At 39.3% G+C, this 18634-nt stretch overlaps 1 protein-coding gene and 1 pseudogene across 1 annotated transcript in view; one reads left to right on the top strand and one right to left on the bottom strand.

Annotated features, from left to right (window-relative positions):
• Positions 1 to 1001: 1001 nt before the first annotated feature.
• Positions 1002 to 18634, top strand: part of Tmx4 (thioredoxin related transmembrane protein 4) — a 37568-nt gene continuing 19935 nt past the window's right edge. Inside the window, exons 1-2 of the mRNA XM_032904279.1 lie at positions 1002 to 1316; positions 8062 to 8177. Coding sequence (XP_032760170.1) covers positions 1147 to 1316; positions 8062 to 8177 — 286 coding nt within the window. The 5' untranslated portion in view covers positions 1002 to 1146. The remainder of the gene's footprint in view (positions 1317 to 8061; positions 8178 to 18634) is intronic.
• Positions 8696 to 15131, bottom strand: LOC116899968 (annotated as a pseudogene).

The raw sequence follows: 18634 nt of genomic DNA, 5'->3' as shown, positions 1-18634 counted from the left end.
TCTCTCTCTCTCTCTCTCTCTCTCTCTCCCCTCTCTGTCTGTGCGAGCACGCAGGCATGTGTGCATACGCAAGTACTAAAATGCTAATGAAAATGATAGGCTTCCTGTTTATGAATCTTTTATAAGCATAGTAAAATGCTTTCTACTGACCTTATAGGCTCAATGTGCACACTATAACATCTTATCCAGACCACAACACCTCTGCATGCAAAATTGATCTTTCCTGTATTACTAACTAGAGGCTGGCCTTAAGTACTCTCAAGCACTCTGAGTTGCATAGCTGTGTTTTATGCTAAGAACATAAACCACATTTTGCACGCTATATTAACCACACCACTGAATTTTACGTTAGACCCCTAAATAAGCTCCTGGGCCCTCTAATTGTAATGAGTCTTACATCAAGGTAGTTCCAGGGCACAGATTCGCCTAATGTGTATCTCTAAAGATACAGAAATCATGTACGACTCTGATTTTAGGTCTAACAAAATGGTAGGCTGGGAGAAAAATGGGGTCCATTTGACTTTAAGTAGCAATAGTCATGAACAGACTCATTTTGTTAATACATATATTTTAAAAGTTTATAAATTTATTAAAGATGTTTATTTTTTAAAAAGACTGCATTATCTAGTTTTATTATTAATCCAGTTTTATCTCTTTGGGCAATGCTGCTCCAGTAGTATGTGCGAGCAGAGAGCTTTTAAATTGTCCCTTCCTCCAGGCACCATGATCCACTCCACAATTCTGGGATATTTGTGTTAGCATGAAATGGGGGATGGGTTTGTTTAGCCAATGGCCACGTTTCCCTTTAGAGAAACAGCAAGGGCCGCTTAAACAGCGTTGGGTCACCCGTATATTTTCAGCTAGACTGTCAGCAGGAAGAGCGGGCCGTTGCCTTGGGAAACTGCAGGCGGTTGCCAAAGCAACCGCCTTCCCGCAGTGCGTTGGGGGCGTGGCCAGGGTGGTTGGGCGTGGCCTTGCCGGGCGGGCAGATAAGAGGCTGAGGGAGGCGCGGCAGGCGTGGCTGGGAGCGCGACGCTGAGGCGAGTTGGCCTCTCCTCAGACCTCTGTGAAGGCGGTTGCTTGGGGTGAGAAACCCAGCCACTGCTCCCCGCCCTCAGAGAGCCGAGCTATCTCACAGGCGCCACCATGACAGGCGGTTTCTGCGTCCCGGTATTCCTGGCCGCCTGGCTTGCGGCGGCAGCGGCCGAGGCCGAGGGCCTCGAGCAGGCCGCGCTGCCGGCCGAGGAGAGCCGTGTGCAGCCCATGACCGCCTCCAACTGGACGCTGGTGATGGAGGGCGAGTGGATGCTGAAATTGTGAGTGTCCCCACCCGCCCCGCACGTCGCTTCGTCCTCGCGGTGCCCGCCGTCCTACCTGACCTAGACCCGGGCCGTGACGCCCCTGCCTGCCAGCACCTGCGGTGGCCCGCTGCGGCCTTGGCAATGAGCATGCGCACATTGCCTGCCCTTCCGCTGTCAGGCTGCGGATGAAGAAGCACACCCTGCATCCTTAGCCGCTTTCATCCTTGCTTTAGGCCAAAAGTGTTTTAGAAATGGAGGAGACAGTTCACCAGGGGGGAGGAGTAAAGGAGGGGGAACGAAAACCATAAATCCTTAAAGCTATAACCATATTAGAAAAGGAGCAGCCATTCAGGGATGCGTACACCTAGGTAAGGTGTGTTGAAACAAGCCATTGCAGCAGGGAAGGAAGACCAGTTTGTGTGAAATACCACTTTCCTTCTGAAGACCTTGAGATGTCATTGCGGAGCAAAAACATAAACACGGGTGGCTAAATTTTAAAAAAGAAAAGATTATATTTAAATTCCGATGGCATAATTTTCAGAGGTAGGACTTTTGAGTCAGTAGCATCATTGGATTGCGCCAATGACATAAAGAAAGGGCAAGAACAAATAGTCCCTTTTGAACAACAGAAGTCCGTAAGTGGTGGTTGCTGCGTAGTGCCACGCTTGAAGGTTACGTAAAGCTGTCAGGACAAAGGGAAGGGATTTATGTTGATTGTAATATAAAATTAATACCAGGGAAGGGGACAGTCGTCTGAAAAGGCTTAATAGGCTTATGGACATCTAAAGAAAATGAAAGATATCTGGAAACATAATTTATAAGACCACATTACCATAGCTCGTTGTCTTAGGTAATACAGATTTATCACTACCATTTGGTAATTAGTTTTATGTTGAGGATATAGATATTCTCAAAAATTTTTTTTTGTTTTTTTGTTTTGTTTTATTTATTCAAGGCCACATTTTGATTTCTTCGGTTCAGATTGCAAGTAGATGCCTGAGATCATGGTAAAAACTATGTAAATTAAAGAAAATAATAGGTATTTATCACCTCAAACTATGGAGATATCTAGACCTCGCAGTGCAATACTCCTGTTAAATCATCAAACCAGTAAAACTATAAGGTTATGGATATGAATAGCCTATTTGGATAGAAATGAGTCATATCCTATTTGAGAGAAACATCTTTTTCTTTTTTAGATAGGGTATCACTTTGTATTTCTGGCTGAACTGGAGCTGGCTGTGTAGACCTGAGTGCCCTCCAAGTTACAAAAATTGGCCTGCCACTGCCTCTTGAGTGCTAGAGTTAAAGACAGTAAGCTTTATGTTAGCACTGACAGTGTGTAATATTTCAGAACACTGAGAAACAGCTTTTGTCAGCTATTTCTATAATAATTACTATCATTTCAAAGGTCCTTACTCAGCTGTTTTTCTAGATGGTTTTCTAGTTATACTGAGTGTTTTTATGTGAAGTGTAAAAACAGTCGCAGTATAAAGGCCTCCTCAGATCTAACACTGTTAACTCCTTAGTGGTTCCTTTTTGAATTTTCTTTTTTTGCTGTTTAAGGAAAAGAAATAAGAACAATAAAACTGAGATGATTATAAGTCCCAGTAAGCTTCTAATTTACTACTAGCTAACAACTCCTGGATGGTTCCTATTTTATTGTTTAAAATGCCTCAGTCTAGATAGTCATATCCCTTCCTGGCACTTGCCATGTGTCTAGGTGCATTTTATACATACATACATACATACATACATACATACACACACAAACATATACACATATATATGTAAAATTGTTTCTTCTCTCTTTTTTTAAAGTGAGACACTGTTTTAAAAATATTTCAGAATTGGTAGGCAGGAAGTGAGGATGGAAAGGGAAGAACTTATGCTATTACATTCGGTTTCTCTCTGGATACCAGAAACTGGTTCAGAAGAGCTACTGTGCCTATCTTTTTTTTTTTTTAAATCTATTTTCCTAGGTTATTGGATGGCATTCCTTATTCTTTGAAAAACTCCAAAACTTCTATTTGTATTCTCATAACCACTATAGACCTACTATAAATACATTTTGGAGTTCTTCCAAAATAGCTACTCCACTATGTGTATAAGAGAGAAGCCACACAAGTATGAGGACCGGAGTTCATCTCCCCAAGGACCATGGAGAAGCAAGAACCATGTCTATAATTCTGACACTGGGGTGCTGGAAGTAGGAGAATCTCTGATGCTTGTTTGTTAGGTAGTCTATTATACAGGTGAGCTGCAGGCTCAGTGAAAGACCCTGTCTCACTAAAATAAGGTGGAGAGCAATTAAGGAAGACACCCAGCATTGACCTTTGGCCCACACACAGACATGCACACACATTCATGTATATGTACAATCACATACAAACATGCACACATGTACACACACACACAAATATTCATGTACATACTTAGATGACCTCTCAAGTCAGTGCATTTTTCATATGGTCTGGTCTTATATTTTGAGATTTTTAGGACTGCAGTAAAACGTATTTGTTTTCTGTAAAGAAATGAGTTAGAAAGCTTTGAGATCATATTGGCAAAAATTTGACATCATTTAAAATGATCGTTCTTCATTTGTTCAAACACTACCACTCTTTGGAAATCTGCTTTTTTATACTGAGTCATACAAAGCTCTGTGACACAGTTCCTGCCTATATTGGTATCAATCATTTGCTCTTAAACCTTAGCATACATGAAAAGCTATTACAAAATTTAATTAATGAAATTTTCTTTGTATTTTAAGGAATCAATATTTGTGCTTGGGCTTGAATTTTCAGCTTTGAAAATTATTCTGTTTGAGAAATACCAGTTAAAATGAATTTGTGATAATTCATTCTATTTATTTTGAAACATTTTTACAAAGCTGCAAAATGTCTTCATTACTACTTGAATTTCTTTCATGTTAGGGGTTTGTTGTGTACTCTTTCTTCTCATTCATTTTTTTTCTGTTTTATTTCATAATGTTAGTTCCCATTTCTCCTCTCTGACTATAATTGGTTGCTATCCTTAAACACCTTCTGATGCTATCCTTTCTGTATTTATGTCGATGCTTCTTACCATTTGAATAAGTGCCTACCGTCCCTACAGGAAACCCCCTTTTTATAATGCCTTGTGTTTCTAGCATGGCTCTAACCATGTCTGGTAAGTATAAATCTGGCTGTATGCCTTCGTATTAAATATTTTGTTTTATTTTTCTACTATACTACAAATTTTATATAGAGGATAAAATTTCTCTCTTCCCCGTTTAACTCTAGAGCCTTCCTATTAAACAGCAAGTGCTCAATGTTTTTGAGTAAATGAATGAAAAAGTAACACAACTTATTTCTTTACTGAGTCTTTTCAAAAATACCATTCACATAGCATCTACGTGTCATCTTCCATTTGTTTATTGATGTTATAATTTTTTTTTTTTTGGTGGCTCAGTCCTGCTAGTCTCTGTTCTAAGTACAGGCAATGAAACAGTATTGCCTTTGGAGATTCATCTTGCCTGGGACATACTGTTTCCTCACTCAAGCAGGTGTGAGAGTTTTCCTACAGCTACAGGTTTTATTCTTTACACAGAGGATTAAATGTTAGGCAGTTGCCTTTGCCCTTGGTTGTCTCCCAGGACGTTAAGGTAAGACTAGGCTGCTGAAGGCACCACGTACTTCAGACACAGGGTTGGGAAGAATAGACCTGGAACTTACCTGCAAGCCTCCTCTCTCTGAGCAGTAGCCCTCCTAGTTTCTGAAGGTGCTGTGCAAACTTTCAGAGAGAAAAGCAATCAATAGTCCTACCCAGCTATAAAAATACAAGAATACAACAATAACTAACCTGCCAAGATAGCCCAAAGGTTACAGTAGTAGCACTAATATTTTGAGAGTAACTAATACTTAGTCTAATGGGACTTAAGGTCCACTCCAGTAGGAAGGGATTCATGCCTAGTACTTCTACCTAGTTGGGGCTAACATTTGTACCCATTTTTTAAATAATGTGAGTGACCAAAATGCTTTTCAGTATCATTTTAATTTTTCTGTTATTCATCAAACTAAGTGCTTTCCTTGTGTTTTAAAATAGCAGTAAATGTCTGTACAATAAGATTTTAAAAGAACTTATAGCTAGACATGGTACATGCCTGTATGTCTAGAATTCTGCCAGTTTTGAAGCAGGATAATAGTTAATTCCAAACCACCCTAGACTACAAGTCAGTTCAAAGCCATTGTGGGCTCTCTTGAGCTATATATGGCAAGAGTCTGTCTCAAAAACTAAGAGAGTTAAATCAGAGAATATGAATGTGGTCATAAGCACACATTTGATCATAAGCACCTAAACCAGCAAACTTGAGAATTTGGCTAGTTGTATTGCTTTTCCTCCTTGGTTTCCATTTTATAGGCATGGCATGTACAATGATAAAGGCAAATGCACACACACACACACACACACACACACACACACACACACACGGGGATTAACTTTCTTTTTTTGGATGTGGGTCTTGCAGTGCTCTTGTACCTGACATCACCTGTGTTTACCACCATGAAATTGACAAGTCTTGCTACTCTCTATCCCCTGGTGTTTAATTTATATGCTATAACATTTACTCGTTGTGTGGAAACAATTTAGTGTTACCAGGTTTTAAAAATATATTTCATTTATTTCCTCAATATCTTGACTTTATTTCTTCTTAAAAGTTCAATTTAAGCAGACTTACTAAGTTATGTTTAGTTGGTAGCTTCCTGAAATATATTTTAAAGTATTCCTTGTAACTTTTTTTCTTTGAATATCCTGTTCCGTTTTTTGAAATGATCATTTTATTTTAGTGTTTTTATCTATAAGCGTCATTAAACCAAACAAAATGTTGCTCCACTTCTATCAGCGTATCTTTTGTGACATTATGAAAATGTTAGTTTTTGGGGTTGGGGATTTAGCTCAGCGGTAGAGCACTTGCCTAGCATGTGCAAGGCCCTGGGTTCGGTCCCCAGCTCCGAAAAAAAGAAATGAAAAAAAAAAAAAAAAAAGAAAATGTTAGTTTTTCTTTAAATTATGTCATGTTATTACTTTCAAATGGAATTCCAGCACATTCTGTTTTTATTCACCTATTCTATATTAAACAGTGCCCTGCCATTCCTCTAAGACAGCGGTTCTCAATCTGGGGAATCCCGACCCCTTCAGCTAATCTGTCTTGAAAATATTTATAATTCATAAATTGTTATGAAGCAGCAATGAAAATAGTTTAATGGTTGGGGTCACCAAAACATGTGGAACTATATTAGAGGGTCGCAGCTTTAGGAAGGTTGAAAACCATTGCTTTAAGACCTGTAAGGCTTATTTACTTGAAGTCCTTGTTTCAAATTTTATCTGGTTTTCTGTATCAATTTCCTAAGGCTGCTATAACAAATTATCACCATATTGGAGGCTTGAATAGCTGCAATTTCTTTTTTCATATTTCTGGAGATAGTAGACCTGCAGGTGTCAAGGTGTAGCAGTGTCTCTTCTGGCTGATTGTCCTCCATCCTAACGGAGAGATGTTCTTACTCTGTAGGCCGTTATGAGATGTCATTGCCTGTATCTAGCCGAACAGTACATGTAAAAAGCAGAGTTATGGCTTTAAGGTGCAGATTCTCAATGTTTTCAGTTTAAAAAAGTATTGGGTAGCTCTATTTTCTTTGGAAAAGTTAAGAACTTCCTCATGGATTTATATACTTGGAAACATACTAGACAGGTCTCTGGTCTCTGCTTCTCATTTCTGTAGATTTGAGAGATCTGAAATTGGCTTGGCTCGTATTGGGACATTCTTTTTTTTTTTTTTTTTTATTAACTTGAATATTTCTTATATACATTTTAGTGTTATTCCCTTTCCGGTTTCGAACAAACATCCCTCCCCCTCCCTTCCTTATGGGTGTTCCCCTCGACCTCCCCCATTGCGCCTCCCACAACAGTCTAGTTCACTGGGGGTTCAGTATTAGCAGGACCCAGGGCTTCCCCTTCCACTGGTGCTCTTACTAGGATATTCATTGCTACCTATGAGGTCAGAGTCCAGGGTCAGTCCATGTATAGTCTTTAGGTAGTGGCTTAGTCCCTGGAAGCTCTGGTGGCTTGGCATTGTTGTAAATATAGGGTCTCGAGCCCCTTCAAGCTCTTCCAGTTCTTTCTCTGATTCCTTCAACGGGGGTCCTATTCTCAGTTCAGAGGTTTGCTGCTGACATTCGCCTCTGTATTTGCTGTATTCTGGCTGTGTCTCTCAGGAGAGATCTACACTTCTGCACTTCTTTGCTTCATCCATCTTGTCTAATTGGGTGGCTGTATATATATGGGCCACATGTGGGGCAGGCTCTGAATGGATGTTCCTTCAGTCTCTGTTTTAATCTTTGCCTCTCTCTTCCCTGCCAAGGGTATTCTTGTTCCGTATTGGGACATTCTTGAAGGTTATTTTACTTTGGGTGCCTTGAATATATTTGCCTCAGAGATCAAAGCCAGGGGATAAAACTTGATTCATTTATTTTTAAAAAATTACATGGAGGAAATGTTTTGTATGTTAAGATTATTTTGAAAATATTCTCAATTTAATAGAATTAATATTTGTAGATAAAGTCATAAGGAGAAAATACATCCTTGTTTTTCTATGTCAAATGACTTTGGAAAGCTTGCCTTTATTTCCTCTTTACCTAAGAGTTTATCTTAGAATGGTCTATGAATTTTGTTTATAGATTTTACCCTACATATTTTATTTTGATTAGTTCTTCTGGTCTTGCAGTTATGCTCCATGGTGTCCATCCTGCCAGCAGACTGATTCTGAATGGGAGACTTTTGCAAAGAATGGAGAAACACTTCAGATCAGTGTGGGAAAGGTGGATGTCATTCAAGAACCAGGTACTGTAAATGGGATGGGATGGGATGTTTAGCAATTGCTTACATAGAAATTTTCATGACTGTAGAAAATTTGCCAAGTAGGATATTGGACATAGCAACTAGAAGCAACAGACTATATTTAGGCATATTCGTGTCTATGTATGTGGGTGTTTATTCATTTATCCACAAGTATATATACATATACACACATATATTTACATTATTATATTTATATGATTATTACTATTTGTTGATACATTAACAGTAAGTTATAAATATCACAAAATTCACCTATCATTTTTTAGCATGTTAAATCTAGGTTCCCATGGCTTTTTGTATATACATTTTTTAAATTGTGATCCAATCAAGCTTTATAATTTGAATTTTGTTGTTACATGTTTTTAGATTCTCTCAATCTGGAATTATCCTCTTTTTATTAGCATTAATGTACTTAAGAGAATAGGCCATGATGTGCAGACATTTTCTTCTTTTTTCTTTCTTTTAAACATATGAAGCTATTTAATTAGGTTGTTAGCAATTTAGAACACCAGTTTGTGAGAATACATCCCTTTCATCAGGGAGAACTGAGATCGCAGCTTTAACCGTTGGCAAAGTCTGCGAGTCCACAGCTTTCTCTGTAATCTCGTCTTTTTCCTTCTCCGAGTTGAAGATTTCCCTCTCCTGATGCTTGGCCTTGTGCAGCTGCTGCTTCTTGAAGGAAGCTTCAGTCTGGTGTTTGGGGATTTTAACCTCGCTGATAGCAACTTTTGTAGATGTGGCAGTGACAGACTTCTGGTATGTTCTGCACAGAGGAACTGTGTCGAGGGCAGGAGGTCCAGTCACAAGTAGCAAGCCACTGCCCAGCTGCTTCAGGAAAACCATTCTCTTGCTCCTGTGTTGCCCAGTGAGGATGGTAGGACAGTCCTGGGAGTGATGCTGGAGCGCGGCCTCCTCACGTGCTGGCTGAAGGGCTTTGTGCCATGTCTCAGCAGCTTCCGAGGCACGTCTTCAGCAGGATAATACCTAGGCATTTCAAAGCCTCACCACCCGCATGCCGCTGTTCTTGTCCCCACCAACTATTTTTGTGAAGGTAGCAAGGACCTTCTCCTTTTTCTACTTTTCAACCTTGGTCTTGGTATTTCTTTTTATACAAGGCCTTTCTGGATACATTCCAGATCTGGAGTACCTGCCAGTTCCTCTAGCTAGGACAGGGTTTTGGCTGCAATGGGGCTTCCCCTTCCTGGGCTTAGGGTTACCCCTTTTGGCTGCACCATTGGCCTGGGCACCAGCCGCTGGAAGAACCAGAGGCAGCAGCATAACCTCCAGCCTTCTTGGCTGCAAGTGTCTTCTGCTTTGTATCAGGCTTTCCTGCCTTTCACCCTCCATCTTGCAAGATGGGAAAGAGAACTAAGGCCCCAACATTTTCTTAGAGTAATAACTTATTCTCCTGTTTTCTATAAGCTGGAAACTTGCTGTAGAGATGTGATTCTCTTCAAGTTATGGGAATAGAACTCCATAGGTAGTACTGAGACTTCATGTTCCATTTTATCAGAAGGCTCTCACTGTCACCATTTGTGATGTTAAGCTTGAACACTTAGCTAAACTAGCAACACTAAATATATTAAATATAAATAACAGTCCCTCCTTTGTCTTTGTGATGTTTTTGCTTTAATCAGATAAATCATTTTGGATTTTAGGATGGTAGCCTCTTTACTCATTCCATGTGACTATGTTAGCTATAATTTATAAATAGAAAGAAATACTTTTTCCCTCAGTGTGAGATAGGAGGCCAAAATTCTGAAAAGATAAACACAATAAGGATGGTGCTGGAGGATTTAAGTAGATACTTTCATGACTTATATTTTAAAAGAACTCCATGTGAAAAAAATGATAGGGCTCAGAAATGGAAACAGGTATTATAGTTGAGAGCTCAGTTCAGTAAACTAGAGTTAAGAATGGTGGATTAGAAGCCATAATGATTAAATTTTTCGATTTCAGACTAGGATTTCCTGATAGATAAGTCGTAAGACGTGTTGAGAAGATAGAGTGAAGTATCAGGTTTGGGACACAGAAAAAATCTTTACCAGATATTCGTATTCATCTGTCAGAGAGTTAATATCCAAAATATATAATACAAAGAACTAAAAAAGCAAAACAATGACCAAAAAAACCATAACTAGACACACACACACACACACACACACACACACACACACACACACACACACAGTGGTGGGAGGGGGAGGAGGGAGGGGGAGAAATGGAGGGAGGGAGAGAGATATTATGAATATGAGTGTGAGCCTGTGTGTGTGTGTGTGTGTGTGTGTGTGTGTGTGTGTGTGTGTGTGTGTGTGTCAGAGAGACAGAGACAGAGTTGGGGTATGGAACTGAATAGATCTCAAAAAAAGAAATACAAATATATAAATGGCTGGGAAACAGTTAATGCTTGAATTACCCTAGATGCACAGAACACATGAAACTCAAGAAGGATGACCAAAATGCAAATGCTTCACTCCTTCTTTAAAAGGGGAACAAGAATACCCTTGGGAGGGAATAGGAGACTGAAGGAACACCCATTCAGAGCCTGCCCCACATGTGGCCCATACATATACAGCCACCAAACTAGATAAGATGGATGAAGCAAAGAAGTGCAGGCCGACAGGAACCAGATATAGATCCCTCCTGAGAGACACAGCCAGAATACCACAAATACATAGGCGAATGCCATCATTAAACCACTGAACTGAGAACGGGACTCCCGTTGAAGGAATCAGAGAAAGAACTGGAAGAGCTTGAAGGGGCTCGAGACCCCATATGAACAACAATGCCAAGCAACCAGAGCTTCCAGGGACTAAGCCACTACCTAAAGACTATACATGGACTGACCCTGGGCTCCAACCTTATAGGTAGCAATGAATAGCCTAGTAAGAGCACCAGTGGAAGGGGAAGCCCTTGGTCCTGCCAGGACTGAACCCCCAGTGAACGTGATTGTTGTGGGGAAGGCAGGATTGGGGGGAGGATAGGGAGGGGAACACTCATAGAGAAGGGGACGGGGAGGGGTTGGGGGATGTTGGTCCGGAAACTGGGAAAGGGAATAACAATCGAAATGTAAATAAGAAATACCCAGTTTAATAAAGATGGAAAAAAACAAACAAACAAAAAAAATTCAGTGTCTTTAGTCATTAGAGAAGTGTAACTACTTTAAAATTTCATTTTAATTATTCATATTGCCTGAGATCAAAACAACAAATGATCCTGAATGCTAGCGTGGATGTGGAGAGAAGGGGGTACTTAGTCATTGCTGATGAAGTACAAACTGGTGCACCCACTGTCAGTGTGGATTTCAGAGAAATAGAAATACATTTCACACAAGATTCAGCTCTACACATGGGCATATGACTAGAGGACTCATGTCCTACTGTACAGACATGTGCTTATTCATGTTCATTGCTGTTCTGGTTATAGTAGTCAGGAACTTGAAAAAGCCAGGGGTCTATCAACTGATGGAGAGAGGACAGCTTACCTGAAGTCATCCTTAATACTTACTTTTTATGAAATTCTGACTGAGCAATTAAAATCATACCACTCATGAACTTTACTAGATTTATATATATATATATATATATATATATATATATATATATATATATATATATTTTTTTTCAGATCTCCATTTGTGTACCCTTTAATCTAGGCTGTCTTACCCTCAGTACTTGATAGCTCTCTTGCTTCTGCATATCACAGTACAACTCCTGACATGATCTTGTCCTTTCTGTAAGCTTTTAGTTCTTTAAAATGAGTTTTTGATATATTTTATATTATGAAATTAATATCCTATATATTCTGGATAAATGCCCCACCTTTTTTTTTCCTAAATTAAGCTTGTTTTAATGAATCTTGATTCTGTGGCAGAGTTTTGGTTACATTGTTTCTATTAGACAGTATCTTGAAAACTAATAACTTGAAATGGCCTCACAAAAAGATATCTGTTCTTTTTAATGCAGTGCTACAGTAGTATTTTAAAGCAGAAGTTGCAGTAGAAAAGACATGCAGAAATTTTGGAAGACTGTGTCTAAACTTTGTTTTCTCTTTGAAAGTTTAAGAGTGTACCTCCTTTTATAACCTTTTCTTTTCTTTTCTTTTTAGTTTGAGGGGATGGTGTCAGAGGTATTGGGGATTGAACCCAGAGCCTCACATGTGGTAGATAACCATTGCATGAGTTCTATCTCCATCCGTCCTTTTAAATGTTACCTTTTAATTCTGAGAAAACAGAGAAGTTTTGCTCTGGGGGAGATTAGGCAATCTCTGTCTCTTCCTAAGGTACCAATGACTAATCAGAGTTTGATTTCACCAGGGTGGAACTACTAAGGAACTACTGGGTTTATAGGCTTTTTTTTTTTTTTTTAAAGATCATGGTTGTATTAGTTAAGAGTTTCTATTGTTGTGCTAAACTACCAAGACAAAAGTGACTTGGCGAGGAAAGGGCTTATTTCATCTTATAGCTTATAAATCCATCAGTCATGGAAGCTAGGGCAAGAATTAGAGCAGAAGTCATGGAGGAGTGCTACCTGCAGACTTGCTTCATAGCTTGTTCAGCCTACTTTCTTAAAGCACCCTGGACCCAGGGACAGTCATAGTGAATCTGGTTCACCTTCCACATCAATTATCAATTTTTTTAAAAAGGCACCACGGGTTTGTCCCTAGGGCAGTTTTGCAGGGGTATCTTCTCAGTTGAGGTTCCCTCTTTTAAAATGATTAGTTTGAGCAGCCACACTGGAAGATCTACACCTCTGCATGGTTGGTAACTCAGACATGACTGTACTTCCTCAAGACCACATTCAAGCAGGCAGAGTTGCATATAACCTGTTGTAGAGAGTGGCTAGATACTTCAATGAGGGTCCCAAGATTCTCCAAGCCCATCCTTCCATGGAAGAATATCAATAGTCAACAAGCAGTTAGGTATTGAAGATAGTTATGTACTACACTCCAGCTTTTCCTTTGGTTCTTAATTCTTTTTTTCTGTCCTTCTCTTCCACAAGGTTCTCTGAGCCTTGGAAGGGGTGGCATAGATATCTGACTACTCCTCTCCAACTTCAGTGAGGCATTGAACCTCTATGCCCTCTGTTAGTTCCTCTATCTCTGGAGCATGAGTTTTGGCAAGTCTTGGGGGATATTCCTCCTATTATAAAACATAAGTGAGGGAAAATATGACAGATGGGAAATAAAAACACTTGAGTCAAGTAATAACCTGATTATATACATGCCATAAATGTTGGGCAGTACCTTAGCTGGTACATTTTTATTTAACAAAGAAATAGCTTCTGCTTCTTCACTAGGACCCATGACTTCCTTGGCCACACAGGTTTTTGTCTAAGTTTCAAGTATCAGTTGTGAATTTCTCCCTGTGTATCAGGCCTTGAGTCCAGTCAGAGCATGTGTTCTGTCTATAACAACTTGTGTCACTATTTTAGGGTCTGGCACATATCACCTGATAGTTCTGTCATGAAGCATGAAGGATCCACAGCTGGGAAAGACTGTGTTAGTAGCACCTTCAGTAAAAACTATTCTGCAAGGAAGTGGACACTTTTTTTTCAGTCCTAGCCTGAGTTCTTCAAGTCCTAAAACACAAACTATGTGATGCTATCAGCATTTGTGTCTTACCATTGAGTTCTGGAATGAAAACCAGTAGCAATGGCAGTAGCCATTATTGGTTTAGGAGTGGCTTACAACTTCTTAGTAGATAACTCACCCTACCTCTGGGATTCCCAGCTAATGACTTTATGGTGTCTAGGAGCTTAATTTCCATACTCTCATGCTCAGCAGAGTGTTTATGATGCAGGCGTGGCACTCCATCTCACTTATTTCCTAAGTCTTTCCCTGCCTGTATACTCTAGCCCTTCCCTTAGGCTGTGCAGTTATGGCAGAATTCGTACAACTGGGAGGAGTGAATGAGTATTCCACCCCTCATTCTGTGAGGAAACAGTCAGCAAGCCCAGCCAGGATAATCCTAAGTATTATACCAATACAGATTTATTTTATAAAAATGATGAAAACAGAGTGTCAGTGCTTCAGTGTATCCAATTTCAAGTGACCCAAGAGATGGAAAATCAAACAGCTGATTTGCATAGATGCTTGATTTTGTTGGTGTTGTTTAGCAAGACAAGTAGGTAGAAATATTAACTGTTAAAAGAATGTTATCTCCCCCCCGCCAATATATTCTTTCCCTCCATGAAGTACAGGTACCCTTCTAAATATAATTGATTTGCAAGTCACATTTATAGGTTAAAGAGCTGTTTTTCAGTCATTGTGAGTGGGGTTTGCTGCATTTTGTTGTTTGTATAATGTCTCCATGAGGCCATGATTGTGATGAGTGAAACTCTTTCCCTCTGTGAGAATACTACCTACTTTCCTCATCGAGTCAACTCCAGGAACTACCAGGGTTCCTCAAAGAAGTTTCTTAGTAACTATTTGCTGAGTGAAGGAGACCTTTATTCTATTTTCCTTTATATATTGATAATATAACATCATATGCTTTATGTTTAGGAAAGAATTGTAAAAACAATGAAAATAAGATTCATGTACAATACTTTGGAAATTTTATAAATATACAAAATTATATAAAATATTAGGATATTAAGCCTTTTAAAATATTCATTAATGGAATGGAATAGTACTTGTATATTATTTTATTTTTCATCTTATGAGATAAGGCATCGCTATAGTTTTGAACTGGTATGAAACTTGATATATAGACCAGGCATTCCTCAGATTTGTAGTTCTGGGATTACCAGCTTCACTGGGCCTGGATGATTTTTTAAACTTTTTTGCTTGTTTGTTTTTTTCTGAGACAGGGTTGCTCTATGTAACAAACCCTGGCTGCCCTGACTCTATTTGGTAGATCAGGCGGGCCTCAAACCCATAGAGATCACCTACCTTTGCCTCCCAAGTGCTGGAATTAAAGGTTTTCTCTACCATGGCTGGCTTAGTTTTTTTTTTGTTTTTTTTTAAAGATGTTCTTTTTAGTTTTAAATTTTTTTCTTAGGGACTTTCATATATTTGTATAATGAAATATCACAACTACTCTTGGATTCCCTCCAGATCCTTAACATGTCCTGCTATCAACTACGTGTACCTATCTTTCTTTCATTCTAACTCTCTGTCTTGCTTAATAACTTACTAAGCTTACTTATTGCTACTCATATGTGCATGGATGTGAGGCTGCCTACTGTAGTATGAACTGTGGAAAGAATTTATAATCCTAAGAAGCTCGAATAAAAGACATACAATCTAGGTATTTTATTCATAAGCCGTAAGCCTAGACTGAGCAGGCTTAGAGCTATACTAATGTATTCCCCAACTATAAAGCTCGTTGTTACTTGCTGTTTCTCCTGGCCATGCAGTCCTGCTCTGAGTTAGTTACTCTACTTCCTTCTTCCTCCTCTTCCCTGTACCTGCAGCCTTCTCACTGCACTTCTAGGCCTACCTTTCTTCCTCTACTGCCCAAGCACAGGCTCTAGCCTTGTATGATCAGTTTAATTGGGGGTTGGGGGGAAGCACATGTTGAAAATCCAGCATCAGACCAACCCAGTACATTTTCCCCTTTTTGTCTAAGTAAAAAAGCTATTTCTTTTATAATAGTAAACAACGTACAGTAGGACCAATTATAAAACAATTATGAAAACTATTGGGTAAGAGTTACGTTCACAATATCCAGTCCATTTATTTTTGGCAACTTAAAGTATATTATCATCTCTCCTATCTTGATGAGTTCAGACTTCTGTATCTAAATCATTTTTTTATCCTAACTTGTTTTACCATCCTAAAAACATCTTAGATCTAGAATCCTAAACATCTTAAGCTTATCCTGAGACTATATCTATCTAGTCTTCCACACCACCAGAGATGTGAGAACGAAAGAATATTACCTGGGTATGCAGGAAGCACAGGGACACAGGTTCCAGAAATTAATAGAAAAGATAAAGTCAGCTGACTACCTGGACAGTCCCCGACATTCTCTATGATGTTGGAGCATCTGTCTTCAGCTTTCAGGCCCAGAATATCTGATAGATCTTTTGTAAAGCAGAAATTATGAGGACCGTGTTCACCCTGTGTTGGCAGAGCTTGGCAGTTGGCTTCCCTGCATCCATTTGCCCCTTTTGGACAACAGTCTGTCTGCCTATAAGTTGGGGCATTTTGATGCCTAGTGGCTAGCTTGCCACAATTGAAGCAATGCCATATGGAAGCTATTGATATTCATCATCTTCTTTGAAGTATAATGGGGTACTGCCAGGAGTTGACATGGCTCAATGTCAAAACATCTTTAAATGCTGTATCCTTTGAGTCTCTGAGATTATTGAAGACCATCTGTGTATCCAAGCACATCTGAACAAGCAAACATTGCCTGTCTGGACTACCTATTATCTGTACAACCCAGAATAAATATGTCCGTGATAATCCAGACTATTGTCAAATGTGGCCATGAGTTTGATTGGCTGACTATTCACTTGATTCACTTAATTATCCTAAATCATTTGTAATAGCAGATATTAAAAGAACTGGGACTAAACCTTGTATGCTTAAATGAGCTGTATAAGCATAATACCTATACAAGAGTTGAAACATACATATATTAGATTTAACAAATTAATCGTAAATTTTGTATCACTATATAAATATTTATGGCAACGAAAACTTTATACCTGTGCCAATATTAAAATTCTGTACCAATGTAACAAAATATAACCTCAATTTTGTATCAAAATATAAAGATCTCTACCAATGTAAGATTATGACCATAAAATGTTGTTTTTGGTTCGTTTTTTTTTTTGTTTGTTTGTTTGGTTTTTGTAGCATTTTTTTTTGTTTAAGAATATTCAATAATCGGTACAGAGACAGACAGATAGACCAGTGGAATAGAATTGAAGACTCAGAAATGAACCCACACACCTATGGGCACTTGATTTTTGACAAAGGAGCCAAAACCATCCAATAGAAAAAAAGATAGCATTTTCAGCAAATGGTTCTGGTTCAACTGGAGGTCAGTATGTAGAAGAATGCATATCAATCCATGCTTATCACCCTGTACAAAGCTTAAGTCCAAGTGGATCAAGGACCTCCACATCAAACCAGGTACACTCAAACTAATAGAAGAAAAAGTGGGGAAGCATCTCGAACACATGGGCACTGGAGAAAATCTCCTGAACAAAACACCAATGGCTTATGCTCTAAGATCAAGAATCGACAAATGGGATCTCATAAAACTGCAAAGCTTCTGTAAGGCAAAGGACACTGTGGTTAGGACAAAATGGCAACCAACAGATTGGGAAAAGATCTTTACCAATCCTACAACTGATAGAGGCCTTGTATCCAAAATATACAAAGAACTCAAGAAGTTAGACTGCAGGGAGACAAATAACCCTATTAAAAATGGGGTTCAGAGCTAAACAAAGAATTCACAGCTGAGGAATGCTGAATGACTGAGAAACACCTAAAGAAATGTTCAACATCTTTAGTCATAAGGGAAATGCAAATCAAAACAACCCTGAGATTTCACCTCACACCAGTGAGAATGGCTAAGATCAAAAACTCAGGTGACAGCAAATGCTGGCGAGGATGTGGAGAAAGAGGAACACTCCTCCATTGTTAGGTGGGATTGCAGACTGGTACAACCATTCTGAAATCAGTCTGGAGGTTCCTCAGAAAATTGGACATTGAACTACCTGAGGACCCAGCTATATCTTGGGCATATACCCAAAAGATGCCCCAACATATAACAAAGACACGTGCTCTACTATGTTCATAGCAGCCTTATTTATAATAGCCAGAAGTTGGAAAGAACCCAGATGCCCTTCAACAGAGGAATGGATACAGAAAATGTGGTACATCTACCCAATGGAGTACTACTCAGCTATCAAAAACAATGACTTCATGAAATTCATAGGCAAATGGTTGGAACTGGAAAATATCATCCTGAGTGAGGTAACCCAATCACAGAAAAACACACATGGTATGCACTCATTGATAAGTGGATATTAGCCCAAATGCTTGACTTGCCCTAGATGCACAGAACACATGAAACTCAAGAAGGATGACCAAAATCTAATGCTTCACTGCGTTCTTTAAAGGGAACAAGAATACCCTTGGCAGGGAATAGGGAGGCAAAGTTTAGAACAGAGGCAGAAGGAACACCCATTCAGAGCCTGCCCCACATGTGGTCCATGCATATACAGCCACCAAACTAGATAAGATGGATGAAGCAAAGAAGTGCAGGCCGACAGGAGCCGGATGTAGATGTCTCCTGAGAGACACACCCAGAATACAGCAAATACAGAGGCGAATGACAGCAGCAAACCACTGAACTGAGAATGGGACCCCCGTTGAAGGAATCAGAGAAAGGACTGGAAGAGCTTGAAGGGGCTCGAGACCCCATATGAACAACAATGCCAAGCAACCAGAGCTTCCAGGGACTAAGCCACTAC

Source organism: Rattus rattus, chromosome 5 (genome assembly GCF_011064425.1).
Source record: "Rattus rattus isolate New Zealand chromosome 5, Rrattus_CSIRO_v1, whole genome shotgun sequence".
In the NCBI taxonomy this organism is placed as follows: domain Eukaryota; kingdom Metazoa; phylum Chordata; class Mammalia; order Rodentia; family Muridae; genus Rattus; species Rattus rattus.
Note: the sequence above shows the minus strand (reverse complement) of the source record. Positions and strands in the feature narration are given on the sequence as shown.